Here is a 16,259-nt window from a genome sequence, read left to right on the forward strand (position 1 = left end):
GGAGGAGGAGGAGGAGGAGGAGGAGGAGGAGGAGGAGGAGGAGGAGGAGGAGGAGGAGGAGGAGGAGGAGGAGGAGGAGGAGGAGGAGGAGAGTCATGTTGGGCGCTGTCTGAGGACCTCCCAGATAGTGCCTGAAAAGAGAGGAGCAGGGAGGATAAGATATGGAAAGAGATGAGATGGGGAAGGGGAAAGGTAATGTGGTGTTGGGGAGGGAGGATGGATGGATGGCAGGATGACTGGGAGTGAGATGTTGGTAAGGAAGGATGGATGAAGGTTTAGGGGGAGCCCTCCAGCCGAGGCATTGCTGGTCCTGGGTAGAGCTGTAGCAAAGAAGCTGGTGGGAGCCTCATCTCCTCCTGGAGGATGTTTGAAGGTGGTTCCAGAGCTGAAAACTGGTTAAATGAAGGTTTAACAGGCCGGCTGACTGCGAGATGATGGGCTCAGCGGTGAGTGCAACCTTCTTCAACTGGACCTTAACGTGACCAAACCAGGACCACTTCACATAAACTACCATCAAAAACTACAGAACAGGACAGTTGGACCGGCTGCTGAAACTAAAAATGTTCCTTTAATCAAAATGCCATGAGACTGCATTCCTTATCTTTTTTAATATAACACTGAAATCATAAATTAGGCTTGCTGGTGGTTCACCACCAATGCAGCAGCAGCCATCTTTGTTTTCCAGTCCTTAAATTTAACTCGATGTCATTGGCATCGCTATTAAGGTGGATATGAAAACAACTGTGTATAATATTATTATTATCAGTCTTGTTGTATTTACTGAAAGTGTTATAAAAGGAGTGATTACCCATTTTTAAGGCAAAGGCGGTTAATTTAAGGAGGCTGGAGAGGTTTGGAGTTAAGGTTACCTTCAGCACGGTGGTCAAAGTTTATCTTCCATCAACTTGCGTTCTTCCTCCTTATGACCCAATATTTCAATAATGTTCTTTTCAATTTAAGCCAATCTTGTGTTTGTACTCTACTATAGCTTTCTCTAGCTTTTCGGTCTGAGATGGTTAGGTTTAGGAATCCGTTTTTAAGGCATTTAAGGAGGCTGGAGAGGTTTGGAGTTAAGGTTACCTTCATGACTGTCAGCATGGTGGTCAAAGTTTATCTTCCCAATATTTATGACCCAATATTTCAATAATGTTCTTTTCAATTTAAGCCAATCTTGTGCTTTTACTCTACTGTAGCTTTCTCTAGCTTTTCGGCCCGAGATGGTTAGGTTTAGGAATCCGGGCAACTACTTTGTTAGGGTTAGGAAAACGCCATGCTTTGTCTTAAAGTGAACATTTTGACTTTAATTTTGAAATCTCCTTTTCCAGCAGCTTACAGGGTAACCAGCACATGTGTAATGGACCAGCATGACGCACACTATCAGTCATAAGACTTTAACTTATAGGAAGCCACACAGCTGTTTCATCCTTTTAAAGTTTACTTTAAATGTGACATATTTCATGGGGGGAGAATTATTCATCTGTGTTAGAAATCACTTCTGTCCAAACTGCCCTTTGGCAAACAGAAGCAGTTAAATATTGATCAATGACACAGTTCGGTCTCAAAGGAAACTCGGAAATCAACGAATTCTTCAAACGTATGAACTCTTTATTAAAATTCGCTCATTACATTTTCTTGGATCAGTCCAACCTAAGAGGATTCCATGATACGCCGGATGGATCCAATCCTCATGTCCATGGGACCCATTCCCATGTCTCTCATGCTCCTGTACTCCCCGGGCCTCAGGTAGAGCATCCTGCCCCTGAAGAGCGGCTGCTCGAACATCAGCCAGTGGCCGTCCATCACGTTAGCAGACTGGCAGTCGGACATGCGGAAGCGCTCCTGGATGGAGTCGCAGTCCTCCATCAGCTCTTTCATCTGACCACCGAAGTTCTCCCTCTCGTAGATCCTCATCCTAAATGGACCTCTGTGCTGTGAGGCGACAGACGATTGCTTTCAATAAGTAGTTTTCATTTCTTTGGAGCAGTTATAATCAGAATCAGTGGTTAGGGGGGACACTTTATGGTAAAATAATGTCATAACACAGACTTTCTGTAAGCTTTACATATCTAACCCAAGTTCCAGGGATGGTTTGTGTAGATTCACTGCCACTAATCTTGCCAGAACAACTACTGTCACCAAAGCCCAACAAATCTAGCAACAGATTTAGCTCAAACACCAGGTCGTCATGGATCACCATGAAGCTTCGTTACCATGGGAATCATGCGGCAGGAGCGGATGCAGTCGCTCATGCTCATCCCCATCAGCCGCTGGTTGTCGGGGTATTCTCCTCTCCTCACCAGCATCTGGTGACCCATGAAGTTGGGACGTTCGTAGACCATGAAGCAGCCGCTGTCCACCCTGCAGGAGTTGCACCTGCTCAGGTAGGAGGTCAGCTCAGTGCAGTCGCTGCTGGTCTCATAGGACCGACCCTGGAAGTTTTTGTCCTCGTAGAAGATGATCTGAAAAGGAAACAGTCTCACACATGAGCTGGTCAACTGTTTATTTGCTCTACTCACAAACAAATGATTAAAAATGCTCTCTTACTCTGCCCATTTCGGTGGTCAATCCCTGATGGCACCAATACTTTGGACAGGGAAACTCGGCGTTACTTTTATACCCATCGTGATCTGTAAATGATCTGTGGAGCCATTGTTTTGAATATCTTACTCAGCACCGTACCATGCAGGGCTATAATGTTTGTTAAATCGGTGTGTAGACAGTTATTATTCCAGAGTGTATGCATCTGGTGCAGTGCCAACCTCAGTGGCTCTTCTATTGGGTACAGGTGGATGACAGCAGCAAATGTATCAGCTGGGACTCTTTGTGTCATCAGTGAAGCGAAAACTGCTGTTATGTTCTCATGTTACTCATCAGGCCACCATCTGGACACACAAAACTGGATGTCTGTCCAGTGTTTGACTGCATGAGCTTCACAGTTTACACACTAACTAAAGGCTGAGGGGAAAATTAGTTCATTTTCAGCTACAGTCCTCAATATTTTAAAAAGAAATGTTTTGGATGTAGATGGATGGATAGACAGAAAAATGGATGGATGGATGAATGAATGGTTGGATAGATGGATGGATATATAAATGAATGGATAGATGGATGGATATATAAATGGATGGATAGATGGGTACATATGTAAATGGATGGATAGATGGATGGATATATAGATGGATGGATATATAAATGGATGGATAGATATATAAATGGATGGATAGATATATAAATGGATGGATAGATGGATGGATATATAAATGGATGATAGATGGATGGATGGATATATAAATGGATGGATGGATGGATAGATATATAAATGGACGGATGGATGGATGGATATACAAATGGATGGATAGATGATGGATTGGATGGATGGATGGATGGATGGATGGATGGATGGATGGATGGATAGATGGATGGATGGATGGATGGATGGATGGATAGATGGATGGATATATAAATAGATGGATGATAGATAGATATATAAATGGATGGATGGATGGATGGATATATAAATGGATGGATAGATGGATAGATATATAAATGGATGGATGGATGGATGGATGGATGGATGGATATCTAAATGGATGGATGGATGGATGGATGGATGGATGGATGGATGGATAGATGGATGGATATATAAATGGATGGATGGATGGATGGATGGATGGATGGATGGATGGATGGATATATAAATGGATGGATGGATGGATGGATGGATGGATATATAAATGGATGGATGGATGGATGGATGGATGGATGGATAATCACTACACTTGTCATTCAAAGCGCTTCATTGTTTCATGGCAGAGCAACAGTCGAACTTTGTCTATATAAAACTCTTTTGCATATATTATATATAACCTGAAATTTATAAATTCATATAAATCGTAAATCATCATCATAGTCAAAAGGTGACATATTGTGTAAGAATCCCTTCTTCCTGTTCCTGGGAGCATATATCAGGGCGTCTGAAGACACCAGCAGGTGTGAAACTCCCCAAAAACACAACCCTGGGATTCATTTAGCTCCCCTTTGTTTGAAAGTTCCTCATTTAACGAGTCGTTCTGATTTTCATTTCAAAAGTACATCACGCTTTAAGTTGACTCCACCTCCTCTGCTAAGCCCCGCCCACTCATAACTCTATTGCTGCTCCTTTCTGAAAGATGAACATTATTGTTCCCACATTACTTTGTCAGCTGAAGCTAACGCTAACAGCTTAGCTAATGAAGATGACGTACACCAACTTCTAAGGAGTTCCTGCTGTTCCTTCCTGAAAGATGAACATTATTGTTCCCACATTACTTTGCTAGCTGAAGCTAACGCTAACAGCTTAGCTAATGAAGATGACGTACACCAACTTCTAAGGAGTTATTGCTGTTCCTTTCTGAAAGATGAACATTATTGTTCCCACATTACTTTGTTAGCTGAAGCTTTCTGGTTGAACGGTTCCGTTCTGTAACTCAGACAACCTGCAGCTGTGTTTAAGGTGTGTTTCCAACACAACACCGGTCCTCTCCTCACTCTCGGTGTGTTAGCGTTACATTATCGGCATGTTTCTGATAAAGATGTAGGTCTCCAGGTACAATTGTTTAATGAGGTTTATATATCCAACATGTTTAAACGCAGTAATTAACGGGACACATGCATTACTAAGAGTTACGCTGTGCACATCTCCGGCTTGGTCCATTACTGTTGATGAGAAAGCATTGTTTGCTAGCATGTGCTGCTAACTTACAGCTAACTGCTAACTTACAGCTAACTGCTAACTCACAGCTAACTTACAGCTAGCTGCTAACTTACAGCTAGCTGCTAACTTACAGCTAACTGCTAACTCACAGCTAACTGCTAACTTACAGCTAACTGCTAAACTGTTTCCCTCTGGGATCAATAGAGTAACTATCTGTATCTATATATAGAGCTGGAGTGTTTCTGGTCCGACTGGAGGAACAGATTCATTATGTTTGCATTTACTGCATTAAATCACACAACTGATAATGAGTAACAGCTGACATCACCAAAGGGTAAATTAGCACTTTCTAAGTCTCCACCTTAAAAACACAGAGGTGTCAAAACAGGGCTGAGACAGAGAGCCACTGTGCTTAAACCGGCAGATATTTTGACCAAAGCCTGTCTCGCAAACATTCAAACGTCTCAAAAATACCTCAGGAAACTGTTAAAAAGAGCATTATGTTACCTTTAAAGTGTTAAAAGTTCATTGTAAAGTTTAAGTTTAGTTTCAAAAGACAGGATTTTGCAGTCTGTTGAGCCACTGGCACCTGGTATGGTTCCTTTACAGCGTATATATATGTCTGTATAACACAGGAAATGTGTGCCTGAGCCCTCATAGACTCAAATAAACCCTCTTTGACAGGATGTGAGATGACAAAAGCAGAAGGCATGATTTGATTTGTCTTTCATTTTATTTAACAGCACATAGTTTTGCTCTGCTTTAACAGGAATCCGTGATGCGCCTCACAGAGCTGAACCTCGTGTGGCCGTGTCCCATTTCTTTCATGCTCCTGTACTCCCCGGGACTCATGTACATCATCCTGCCTCTGAAGTGCGGCTGTTCGAACATCAGCCAGTGGCCGTCCATCACGTTGCAGGACTGGCAGTCGCTCATGCGGTAACGCTCCATGATGTTGTCGCAGTCCTCCATCAGCTCGTTCATCTGACCCCCGAAGTTCTCCCTCTCGTAGATCCTCATCCTGTAGGATCCTCGGTGCTGTTGGCAACAACACGACAGAGCTCAGACTTCACTAAATGACCAGTAATTTGTGACAAATAAGATCTTTTACATGATCTTTGTGTACCTGGGGAATTAAACGGCAGGATCGGATGGAGTCACTCATCCCGAAGGACGAGTAGTCGGCGTACTCGCCCCTCCTCAGGAAGTACTGGCTCCCCATGAAGTTGGGCCGGTCGTAGACCATGAAGCAGCCGCTCTCCACCCTGCAGGAAGCACACCTGTTCAGGAAGGAGGTCATGTCAGGGCAGTCGCTGCTGGTCTCGTAGGAGCGACCCTGGAAGTTCCTTTCCTCGTAGAAGATGACCTGGAAAAGAAAAGCAGGAAATGTCTCTCCGTTATTTCCCCCCTCTTGTTCTCCCTCACAGTTTGTCTGCAGAGCTAACGACACCGATAGTTTTCTGGTCTACTCGCTACCCACCTTGCCCATGTTTGATGCTGTGTGTTCGTGGGAATCTGTCCAACAACCTGCTGCTGCCAGGCGGCTTTTATACCTTATACGTGCTGTAACAGGGTTTTGTTATTCAAATGATCTGGAAGCTGATGAATAGGCAGCTCTGCGATCGTTGTTAATTTCATTTGTGCCATCATGATCCAGAACAAAGGGAGGGGAAATGGGTGGAAGACACAAGGCAGGAGAGGAGGGAGAAGACCGATGAAGAATCTGCATTTGATTGCATTTAATTTGATGTCCTCTGTGTATGTGTAGCTAGTTGGAGATATGACGACTGAATAAAAGGACCAATGCATATCTAACTGTTTATTTTAGAGTTTTTTAACGTTTTTAAATGTAAAGAAGAAGTAACTCAAAACACAAATTGCTAGAAATAATGAGCCTGTTTGAAGAACTAATAATTAAACTCCATAAATATGAACCCTGAATCCTTATATTGCGCAAACAAACAGGTGGTTTATTTAAGTAAATAAATATATTATTCATTAGAAGGAAAGAAATATACATAAATGTGGTTTTTAGGGTTTGGGCTTCCACTCCATTTACATCTGACTGTGTCAGATCAACCTTTTTATTCTGAAAGTGGGACCTCTTCAACAAAAGAATTACAACATGAGTGCGTTGGATTTAGTTTGCGTTGAAAACAAGACGATTAGAGCCGTGCACGTGACTTAACTTGCTCAGTTAAGTTGATGTTAAACTCTTCCAAAGTCCACTTTCAGGAGCAAAAATCAAATCTATGCAAAGCTTCTTAGGCTGCTGTTCATTTTATTCTCACCATTTATTGGGATTAGGAAGATTCTTGGTTAGGTTTAGGAATCAAACCAAGTGGCAGAAGTCAGCTTCTGCTCTTCTCTTAAATAATGAATCTTTTTCAGCCTTTGCTCTGCTGTAAATCAGTGAGTGAGGAGCTTGTTACTTTCTACAGGCCTCTGACGCTGTGCTAGTTTAATGTATTTCTTTGAAAACATGTGGAAAAAAGACATTTAAGATGGCAGCAATCTATTAAAGTCTCCCTGAAAGCCAAAAACAAGCCTCTAAGTGCAGTTTAAACCTGGGCTTTTCTTACTGTGACAGTTTCTCATGTCCTCGAATTCTATTCTATTCTAGTCTAACTCAGTATATATTGTGTCTATGTTTGAACTCATTTGTTGAAAATGAGGAAAACTGTGTCAGAGGAACGATTCCTTCTCTTTTTGCAGAAATATACCAAGTTGAAATAAGCCAGAATTAACCCTTAAAAGACCAAAAATAAATCAAGTTTACCTGAACTTAACAAGAGAATTAAATAGAACCCAGTGAAGGATTCACAGTATTAAAGTACATTACAAATAATTTGAGAAGTTTTATTTCAAAGCAGTGCTTCTGTAGCAAGTAATTCATCCTTTTTTTCCCCACAAAAAATATAAAAGCTTTGAAGAGGCCTTCATTAATGTTCTTATCTGCATCTTTACTCGCCATGTTGTGACAAATCTGAATGTTTCCTGTGTTAAATATCCTTTCACTTAAGTGATTAAAACAAATTATGTCATTTCAGGGAAGAAAATTCCATCATTTTAGACTAAAGACACAAAGACACTGTGCAGAGGCATTAAAGTAATAAATATTAAGTGATATTTCTGGTGTAAAACATGCTAAATGCAAACATACACAGATGGAGAACATCATATTGTACTTCTTTAAAAAAATAATTTCCCGTCCGGCAAAAGAAATCCTCACAGGAAGCAAAGAGCAAAGAAACTGACCCAAAACACACACACACACACACACATGCACACGCACGCGCACGTGTCAGTAATGGTAAGTTTTACATGTTACACCTCTTTGATCAGAAGCTATCACATGTTGACAAAAGGAAATCAAACTTGACCAAACCGTTTTGCTGATATGCAAATCAAGCTAATTTAGATGACAAAAGCTTTCCCTTGTCTGCACATTCCGCTTTTCGATATATACCACAACTCAGCTGCAGCTGGATGGGAGGCAAGCAACATCAGTAACAATGGGGAAGGTAAGGAGCAAAGCGCTGTTTTCTAAAGCTTTTCAGGCTCTTTTAAAGCTACAATGTCTTTCCTCTGCTTTGCTGCAAGGCACGACAGTACGTTGGTGCTGTACTTATCGCAGAGCATCATGCCGGTTTGTTTCTGCTTCCTCTCCTCCAGATTGTTTTCTACAAAGATAAAAACTTCCAAGGCAGAGGCCACGAGTGCAGTACTGACAGTCCGGACCTGAGCTCCTATTTGAGCTGCTGCAATTCCATCAAGGTGGAGAGTGGCTGCTGGGTGCTGTATGAGCGTCCCAACTACACCGGCTACCAGTACATCCTGAGCCCCGGGGAGTACCCTGACCACCAGCACTGGATGGGATTCAATGACAGCATCAAGTCGTGTCGCTCTATTAAAAATGTAAGCTCAGATGACAGGTAACCATTGCCTCTATCATCCTGTTCCTGCTTTTAATGGTAAATAGAACCGCTTTGATCCAGTTTCTTTTAAGACTGAAGTTGTGATTAAGGTAAAAGAATGAAAATAAACTTAGGTTCTTTAACATTTTGGGTTAATTTCATGCAGCAGACAGCTAAGCTCCAGCAAAATACCACAGAGTGCACCAACCAAACGGTAATCAGCCAAAGACCAGCAGACAAAAAGGAGAGATAAAAGGCTCATGATTTGGCAGCAGGGTGCTTCGTGCTCATGCTCATGCACATCAGTCACTGAAGGAAGCTTGGGAAAAATCCAAGAAACAAGCATTTGTAGAAAAGGAGCCAAAAGTTAAAGAGTGAGCAGAAATAGATCAAATGATTCAATTTCATCATCTTTAATTCAATTCTTTCCAGGTGCCTGGAAAGTCCTGGAAGATCAAGTTCTATGACAAGCAGGGTTTTGCTGGTCAGGCGGCAGAGTGTGTCGAGGACTGCCCGTCGATTTATGAGGCCTTTAAGTTCCGGGAGTTCCACTCCTGTGTGGTGACGGATGGCGCCTGGGTGCTCTACGAGCAGCCCAACTACCACGGGCCCCAGTACGTCCTGGAGCGTGGCGAGTACTCCAGCTACACAGACTGGGGCGCCAACTCCCCTGCAGCCGGGTCCTTCCGCACGGTCACAGAGTTCGAGAGTGGCGCCGGAGTTCCACAGCGCCACCAAAATGTCTAGATGAACAAAGCTGCAGAACCTGCCAGAATAGTCGCTCTGCAGGCTGAGGGGACGACCAGAATCTGCTCTCCATCAGTGTTCTGCAATCTGAGGATGCTCCAGAGAACTGTTGAGGTGTTTCAGAAGGCCCTCTGCTTCCCAACTTCCCCTCATCATCCCCAGTGTTGTACTAACTAATAAAGGCTCTTCTGGTACTTATAAACTCTGCCTGAATCACTTGTGATGCTTACCTCACACCTCAGCGGCTTTTAGTGATGTCGTCTGCTCTGGATGCAGAGTTAGAGCTCAGATTACCTTAAATATACTGGATGCATTCATAAAAAAGCTTTAACACGGAGGCAGGCAGTAAGGCGAAGGATCGCTGCACAGATTCCTGCTTGGATGCATGTTTACATTTAAAAAAATCTGGTTCAAAGTTCAGATCACACAGATTAAAATCCCCTGCATGAAAGCAGTAGGGGTCCTTAGGAAAGGAAGGGTAAGGGGTACCCTTCCTTTGCTTTGGATAAAAGCATCTGCCAAATACATAAATATTTCCCTTTATCACAATGAACTGATTCACCTTCATTTGTCATGTTTATTTCATACATTTCACCTGCTCCTCTTCCTCATTTGATGCATATTTATGTGGAAAACTAGAACATGGACAGTTACGGGTGCATCTTTTAATTCATTCATGCTATTGCTAACCACCAGGATACAAATCAAACTGGGATTAAAGTACATAGCCTACTTTATTTCATCAAGTTTAACTGTGCATTTGAGACCTGATCGTAACTCTTATAAGCCAGAAGTCTTCCATCCATCCATTTTCTAATCCTGCTTAATCCACTTCTACCCTGAAGTGAGTGGGTCCAGCTGCCACTGGATGAAAGGCTGTGCACATCCTGGATGAGTCAGCAGTCCATCACAGGTCAAATACAGAGACAAATAATCACGCACACTCATACTCGCTCATTGGCCCTAAATGATCACGAACTGCTGAGCTAAATCAGGTTTTCCTGTATCATATCGAATCATTTCTTCTTCTGCTGCGAGGTGCATGCAGATCTCAGAGTCTCAGACCTGCAGCTAGCTTACCCGAGCAGCTAATGCAAGGATTAGACTCAGAAATGGATCCAAAGCAGGTACTGTCTTCAAACTATAGACTAAATAATGCCATTTCTCTACACCTCCACACTGTCAAACATAAGCAGCAGAACGAAGGCCATGCAGCTGACATACAGCTGCAGCTCCACTGGACACAGTTCATCATGAGAGCAATTTTCAGCTGTACAACGAAGAGAAAACACACAAAAATGCCACCATCATCATGAAAGGTTTTAACCTGTTGGAGACGCTAACTGAGCGATCCAAAGCCCAAGTAATGCCTAGAAAAGGCCCTCAAATCAAGATGAGTTGAAGAGTCTGGGATGCAGAGCAGGAACAACAAGGAGAGAAAGGAGGATCGATTATTCTAATGATTACATTCCTGTCGTCATCATCAGGTTTTATTTGATCTACAAACATTATTCACCATCATTCCATTGTTTTAAACAGATTCTGTGGGTTTTTCTCATGTTTTAGTGTTACTTTAATGTTCTGATTTAACTGTTTTCTGTGTTAAACTCTCACTCTGGTGGTTTTGTTTCCGGCTCTCCCTGCACACCTTGATCCAGTTAGCCAATCATCACACCTGCCCTTTGTGGGTCATTTGCTCCGTCTCTATAAATACTTCTTGGTTGCAGCTCCTCCAGGACAGTTGTTGTTATTTTTTTTTACATGCATTGTCTGGTTTAAGTTCATCTTAACTAATAAATAATAAAACTGAGATTATTGTGTGTGGACATCCACCCTGTGGCATTAAATCTGTTGCCAGTATGGGCCCTTAACCATAAAAACCCTGCGGTGTGATGTTGGATCTTAATCTAAAAAGACAAACTGGCTCTGTGATTCAAAGCTCCTTTCACCAGCTTCAGCTCCTGGCAAAAGCAAAGCCACATTTATCTTTTGATGACCTGGAAAGGGTCATTCATGTGTTCGTTTTCTCCAGGCTTGACTGGCTTGACTCTTTATAGATTGTTTCTGATCAGCGCTTCCTCCGTCGCCTGCAGACAGAGCAGAGCACGTCTGACTGCCACTAAGAAGCAGGAAGCACTGGCTTCCCGTCCATTTTAGAGTAAATTTAAGGCTTTATTGTTTGTTTTTAAGATTTTAAGTGGTGTGGCCCCTCAGTCAGAGCCCTCAGGTCATCAAATGAGCCGCTGCCTGAGGTCCGAAGATCCAGGCTTCAAACTACGGACCGAGCGTTCTGCTCCAAAGCTATAAAATAGTTTCCCACTTCATATTAGACATTGTTGGAGTTATTTAACTCTTCCTTAAAAACTCATTTTTCTCCCTCTTGGTCCCACTGTGAGTCAGATTCTTTCTTGTAATCCCTGTATTGTGTTATGTTTTACATCCTGTTGTATTTATCTTTTATTTTTATGGTACTTTTATTGATGTCTGTGTAAATGTGCTATAGAAATAAATGTGCCCTTGACCTCAGCTCCTTGGATCCTCTGCCTTGGCAGAGCTTTCGGCTTGTTTGCTGAGTCGGGTGTTCGTGCCCTTTGAGCTCCAGTTATTCTCTGAAACACTTTCGACCCATCGGTGATAAAACGGGGATCATCCTTATCGACTCTCTGTTCTCATCACTGCTTTTTCACTTTTATTGTTGATAAATGGTGAATTTGGATTATGTGCATTAATGTTAAATAAAACTACTCATATATTAACTTTTAGCTTATAAAACAGTGAAAACATGTGGCTCAGATGTGTTGGACTGAACAGGTTTGGATTCTTGGCACTGCTCAACAACCATTGTGTGTCGTGAGACAATTCACTGGATCTGAACAAAAGGCGGACTCTAGATGAATATTTGAACCGTAATAACTGCTACATGCACTGCTAACCATGCATTTAGCAGTATTGTCCCTGCCTTGTATAAAGAGTACTGCTCTGGTTGAAAGTTGCACAATTTTAAGCTGCACAGATGGAGAAGGTGAGAACCTGCAGGATGGAAATGTTTCCTCTTTAAATCTCTGATATTTTTCATTCTGACTGAACCGGTGTGTAACTCTGACTTTTCGTGCTGTTTCCAGATAGTGTTTTATGAGGACCGGGTCTTTGAGGGGAAGTCCTACGAATGCAAAGGGGACTCACCAGACCTGCATGGCTTCATCCGCCGATGCAACTCCGTTAAAGTAGAAGGTGGCTGGTGGGTTCTGTACGAGCGGAACAAATTCACAGGCTACCAGTATGTCATCGGTCCAGGGGAGTACAATGATTACAGCCTCTGGATGGGCTTCAACGACTGCATCAGATCCTGCAGAATCATCAAGAATGTAAGTCTCCAACGAACTTTAAACAATGAAAATGCATAAAAAAAGAACATTTCTTTGACTGTGTGGCTCTCAGGCTAAAGGTCCGTACAAACTGAGGCTGTTTGATCGACCCAACTTCGAAGGTCAGTCTCTGGAGCTGACGGACAACATGAAGTCGGTGCAGGAGAAGTTCCTCCGGCGTGAGATCCAGTCCTGCGAGGTCCTGGACGGGTCCTGGGTGTTCTTTGAACATCCCAACTTCAGCGGCCGCCAGTACCTGCTGGAGAAGGGAGAGTACCGACACTACTCTGAGTGGGGAGCTCCCAAAGCTACTGTGGGCTCCATCAGGAGGATCACGGAGCAGTCCAAGTCGGCCCTTTAGAGCAGCTCTTTGTGCCTTCCAGTAAAGCCCAATGTTTAACAGATTCATGATGAACCTTTCAGGATGATTTGTATCTGTTTTTCCAATCATTTTGGGTTGAGTTACAGTTACACTGATTACAAAAGGAGTTGTGAATAAAATACACAAATTATCATCTAAAAACTTGTGGCATGAATCATTTATTTTGTTTAATTTGGAGTAATATTACAGCCAGATCAATAATATTTCCTCTTCAGTTTGACACAAAATAGGCGAAACAGGTGAACAGTTTTATCTTAACGCTTTCTTGTAAATAAACTCGCTGCTCTGCAGCATTCAGGTGTGTTTTAACACGATGCCAAGGAGGAAAGACACCAGCAATGATCTTAGAGAAGCAGCTGCTGCTGCCCATCAGTCTGGGAAGGGTTATAAGGCCATTTCCAAACTATCTGGAGTCCATCATTCTACAGAGAGAAAGATTATTCACAAGTGGAAAACATTCAGGACAGCTGTCAATCTTCCCAGGAGTGGACGTCCCAGCAAGTTCACCCCAAGGTGAAGAAGCCCAGAGCTACATCTCAGACTCTACAGGCCTCAGTTAGCATGTTAAAGGTTAAAGGTCACCCCAAGGTGAAGAAGCCCAGAGCTACATCTCAGACTCTACAGGCCTCAGTTAGCATGTTAAAGGTTAAAGGTCACCCCAAGGTGAAGAAGCCCAGAGCTACATCTCAGACTCTACAGGCCTCAGTTAGCATGCTAAAGGTCAAAGGTCATGACAGCACAGTTAGAAAAAGACTGAACAAGGATGGCTTGTTTGGAAGGGCTGCAGGAGAAAGCCTCTTCTCTCTAAAAAGAACATGGCAGCACAGCTTAGGTTTGCAAAGCTGCATCTGAACAAAGCTCAAGACTTCTGGAACAATGTCCTTTGGACAGACCAGAGCAAAGTGGAGATGTTTGGTCCTAATGCACAGCAGCACGTTTGGAGGAAACCAAACACAGCATATCAGCACAAACACCTCATACCAGCTGTCAAACACGGTGGTGGAGGGCTGATGATCTGGGCTGGTTCTGCAGCCACAGGACCTGGGCACCTTGCAGTCATTGAGTCCACCATGAACTCCTCTGGATACCAAAGTATTCTAGAGTCAGATGTGAGGCCATCTGTCCCCCAGCTAAAGCTGGGCTGAAACTGGCTCATCAACAGGACAAAGATCCCAAACACAGCAGCAGATCTACAGCAGAATGTGGGAAAAAGAAAAGAATCGAGGTGCTGCAACGGTCCAGTCAGAGTCCAGACCTCAGCCTGACTGAAATGCTGTGGTGGGACCTTAAGAGAGCTGTGCAGAAACCAATGCTGCAAACCTCAATGAGCTGAAGCAGCGCTGGAGAGAAGAGGGCCGAGATTCCTCCAGAACCATGAGAGAGACTGAGAACGTCCCACAGGAAACGCAGGAAAGATTGGATTAATCTCAGAGGACCAGATGATTTTGGAACGAAACTTTCTTTTTCACATCACTGCAGACAGGGTGGAGCAGGATCAAAGCAGGACAACACCTACATATGCAAGGAAGACAAAGAAGAATCTTAAGTTGCATTTTCTCAGACTTTAGTTGGTATCTATAAGGAAACAACCTGAGCTTCCCAGCTGCCGTGGGCGCCGGTACCTGCTGGAGTACCGCCTCTTCACAGCTCGTGGGGTCTTTATGTCACGTTTACGACCTGTAAACCGTCACTTATGTCATGTTTTACACAACTATTCTTTGCATAACTAATAAACAAGACTTTAACAGCTGATTTAGTGTTTTCCTGTAAATCGGAGGTGAAATATGTCACATGAAGCTTAGAACTATAAGGTGAAGTTTGCTCTAGACCCATTTAATCTCTGTTAAAACACAGCCAGAGCAGGTTCAATATAATCAGTATATATCTATTATAATATAAAGGCTGATTATTACACTTTAATCTGGAGGACGTAAATATGTCCAGATTTTATTACGATACTCTGGCTGTATGATAAAGATGAGCGTTTCAGAGCATCTCATCCATAAATCTCACCGTAGTAAATGGGTTAAAATGACAAACATCCACAAATCAAAGCTGAAAACTTTTGCTGCCAACGGAGTGCAGATGCTCGGTTGCCCTGGCAACAGTCTGATGGAAGTCAGTTAAACTGTCACAAAGTTTAATCTATTGATTTCTGTTCAAGAAACAAAAAGGTTGAACAGTTTCAATCAGTTTTATTTAAAAAGCACCAAATTACAACAAATGTCAACTTAAGTCACATTAAGATTCAGTCCAATTCAAGCCAATAATAAGAGTAATCCAGTTAAATATAATTAATTAAAATCTAAATGAGTCCAATTCATACACTGACAATTAAAAAAACAGTTTCCGAGCAAAGGAAACCAACAGATTAACTGAAACTTCTCTCTGATCCAATCCCCGTCCTGAGCTGCACGAGGCGACTGTGGGAAGAAAAAACTCCCTTTTAACAGGAAGAAACCTCCATCAGAACCAGAACCAGGAAGGGTCCATCTGCCTGGACCAGCTGGGGCTGAGAGGACAGGAAAGAGGGGACAACAAGCAGCGTAACACCAGGCCAGAGATACCTGCTGAGAGAGAGAAACACAAGTTAATGACAGCAATGATGTCAGAGGGAGGAGAGGTGCATCATGGGAGCTCCCCCAGCAGGCTGGGCCTACAGCAGCAGAACTATGGGATGTTTCAGGCTCACCTGAGCCATCCCTAACTATAAGCTTTATCAGAAAGGAAAGTTTCAGCCTGATCTTAAAGGTAGAGAGGGTGTCTGCTTCCTGAAGCCAAACTGGCAGCTGGTTCCACAGAGAGGGGCCTGATAACTGAAGGCTCTGCCTCCCATTCTGCTTTTAGGGGCCTGATAACTGAAGGCTCTGCCTCCCATTCTGCTTTTAGGGGCCTGATAACTGAAGGCTCTGCCTCCCATTCTGCTTTTAGGGGCCTGATAACTGAAGGCTCTGCCTCCCATTCTGCTTTTAGGGGCCTGATAACTGAAGGCTCTGTCTCCCGTTCTGCTTTTAGGGGCCTGATAGCTGAAGGCTCTGCCTCCCATTCTGCTTTTAGGGGCCTGATAACTGAAGGCTCTGCCTCCCATTCTGCTTTTAGGGGCCTGATAACTGAAGGCTCTGCCTCCCATTCTGCTTTTAGGGGCCTGATAACTG

General features: G+C 43.2%; 3 protein-coding genes and 1 pseudogene across 3 annotated transcripts; 2 read left to right on the top strand and 2 right to left on the bottom strand.

The window, feature by feature from the left end:
* Nucleotides 1-1,647: 1,647 nt before the first annotated feature.
* Nucleotides 1,648-2,553, bottom strand: LOC140319764 (gamma-crystallin M3-like). The gene is made up of 3 exons (XM_072397537.1): nucleotides 2,545-2,553; nucleotides 2,211-2,459; nucleotides 1,648-1,929 (listed from the first exon to the last, which is right to left on the bottom strand). The coding sequence occupies exons 1-3, from the start codon at nucleotides 2,551-2,553 to the stop codon at nucleotides 1,648-1,650; spliced, it is 540 nt and encodes a 179-aa protein (XP_072253638.1).
* Nucleotides 2,554-5,455: 2,902 nt separating this feature from the next.
* Nucleotides 5,456-6,343, bottom strand: LOC140319763 (gamma-crystallin M3-like; annotated as a pseudogene).
* A 1,865-nt stretch (nucleotides 6,344-8,208) lies between these two features.
* On the top strand, nucleotides 8,209-9,357 carry LOC140319871 (gamma-crystallin S-like). Its single transcript, XM_072397650.1, has 3 exons — nucleotides 8,209-8,217; nucleotides 8,369-8,611; nucleotides 9,043-9,357. The coding sequence occupies exons 1-3, from the start codon at nucleotides 8,209-8,211 to the stop codon at nucleotides 9,355-9,357; spliced, it is 567 nt and encodes a 188-aa protein (XP_072253751.1).
* A 3,013-nt stretch (nucleotides 9,358-12,370) lies between these two features.
* Nucleotides 12,371-13,083, top strand: LOC140319872 (gamma-crystallin S-1-like). The gene is made up of 3 exons (XM_072397651.1): nucleotides 12,371-12,379; nucleotides 12,480-12,722; nucleotides 12,796-13,083. The coding sequence occupies exons 1-3, from the start codon at nucleotides 12,371-12,373 to the stop codon at nucleotides 13,081-13,083; spliced, it is 540 nt and encodes a 179-aa protein (XP_072253752.1).
* The last annotated feature ends 3,176 nt before the right edge of the window (nucleotides 13,084-16,259 follow it).

Source organism: Leuresthes tenuis, unplaced genomic scaffold (genome assembly GCF_036924035.1).
Source record: "Leuresthes tenuis unplaced genomic scaffold, fLeuTen1.0.hap1 SCAF_12, whole genome shotgun sequence".
NCBI classification, from domain to species: Eukaryota; Metazoa; Chordata; class Actinopteri; order Atheriniformes; family Atherinopsidae; genus Leuresthes; species Leuresthes tenuis.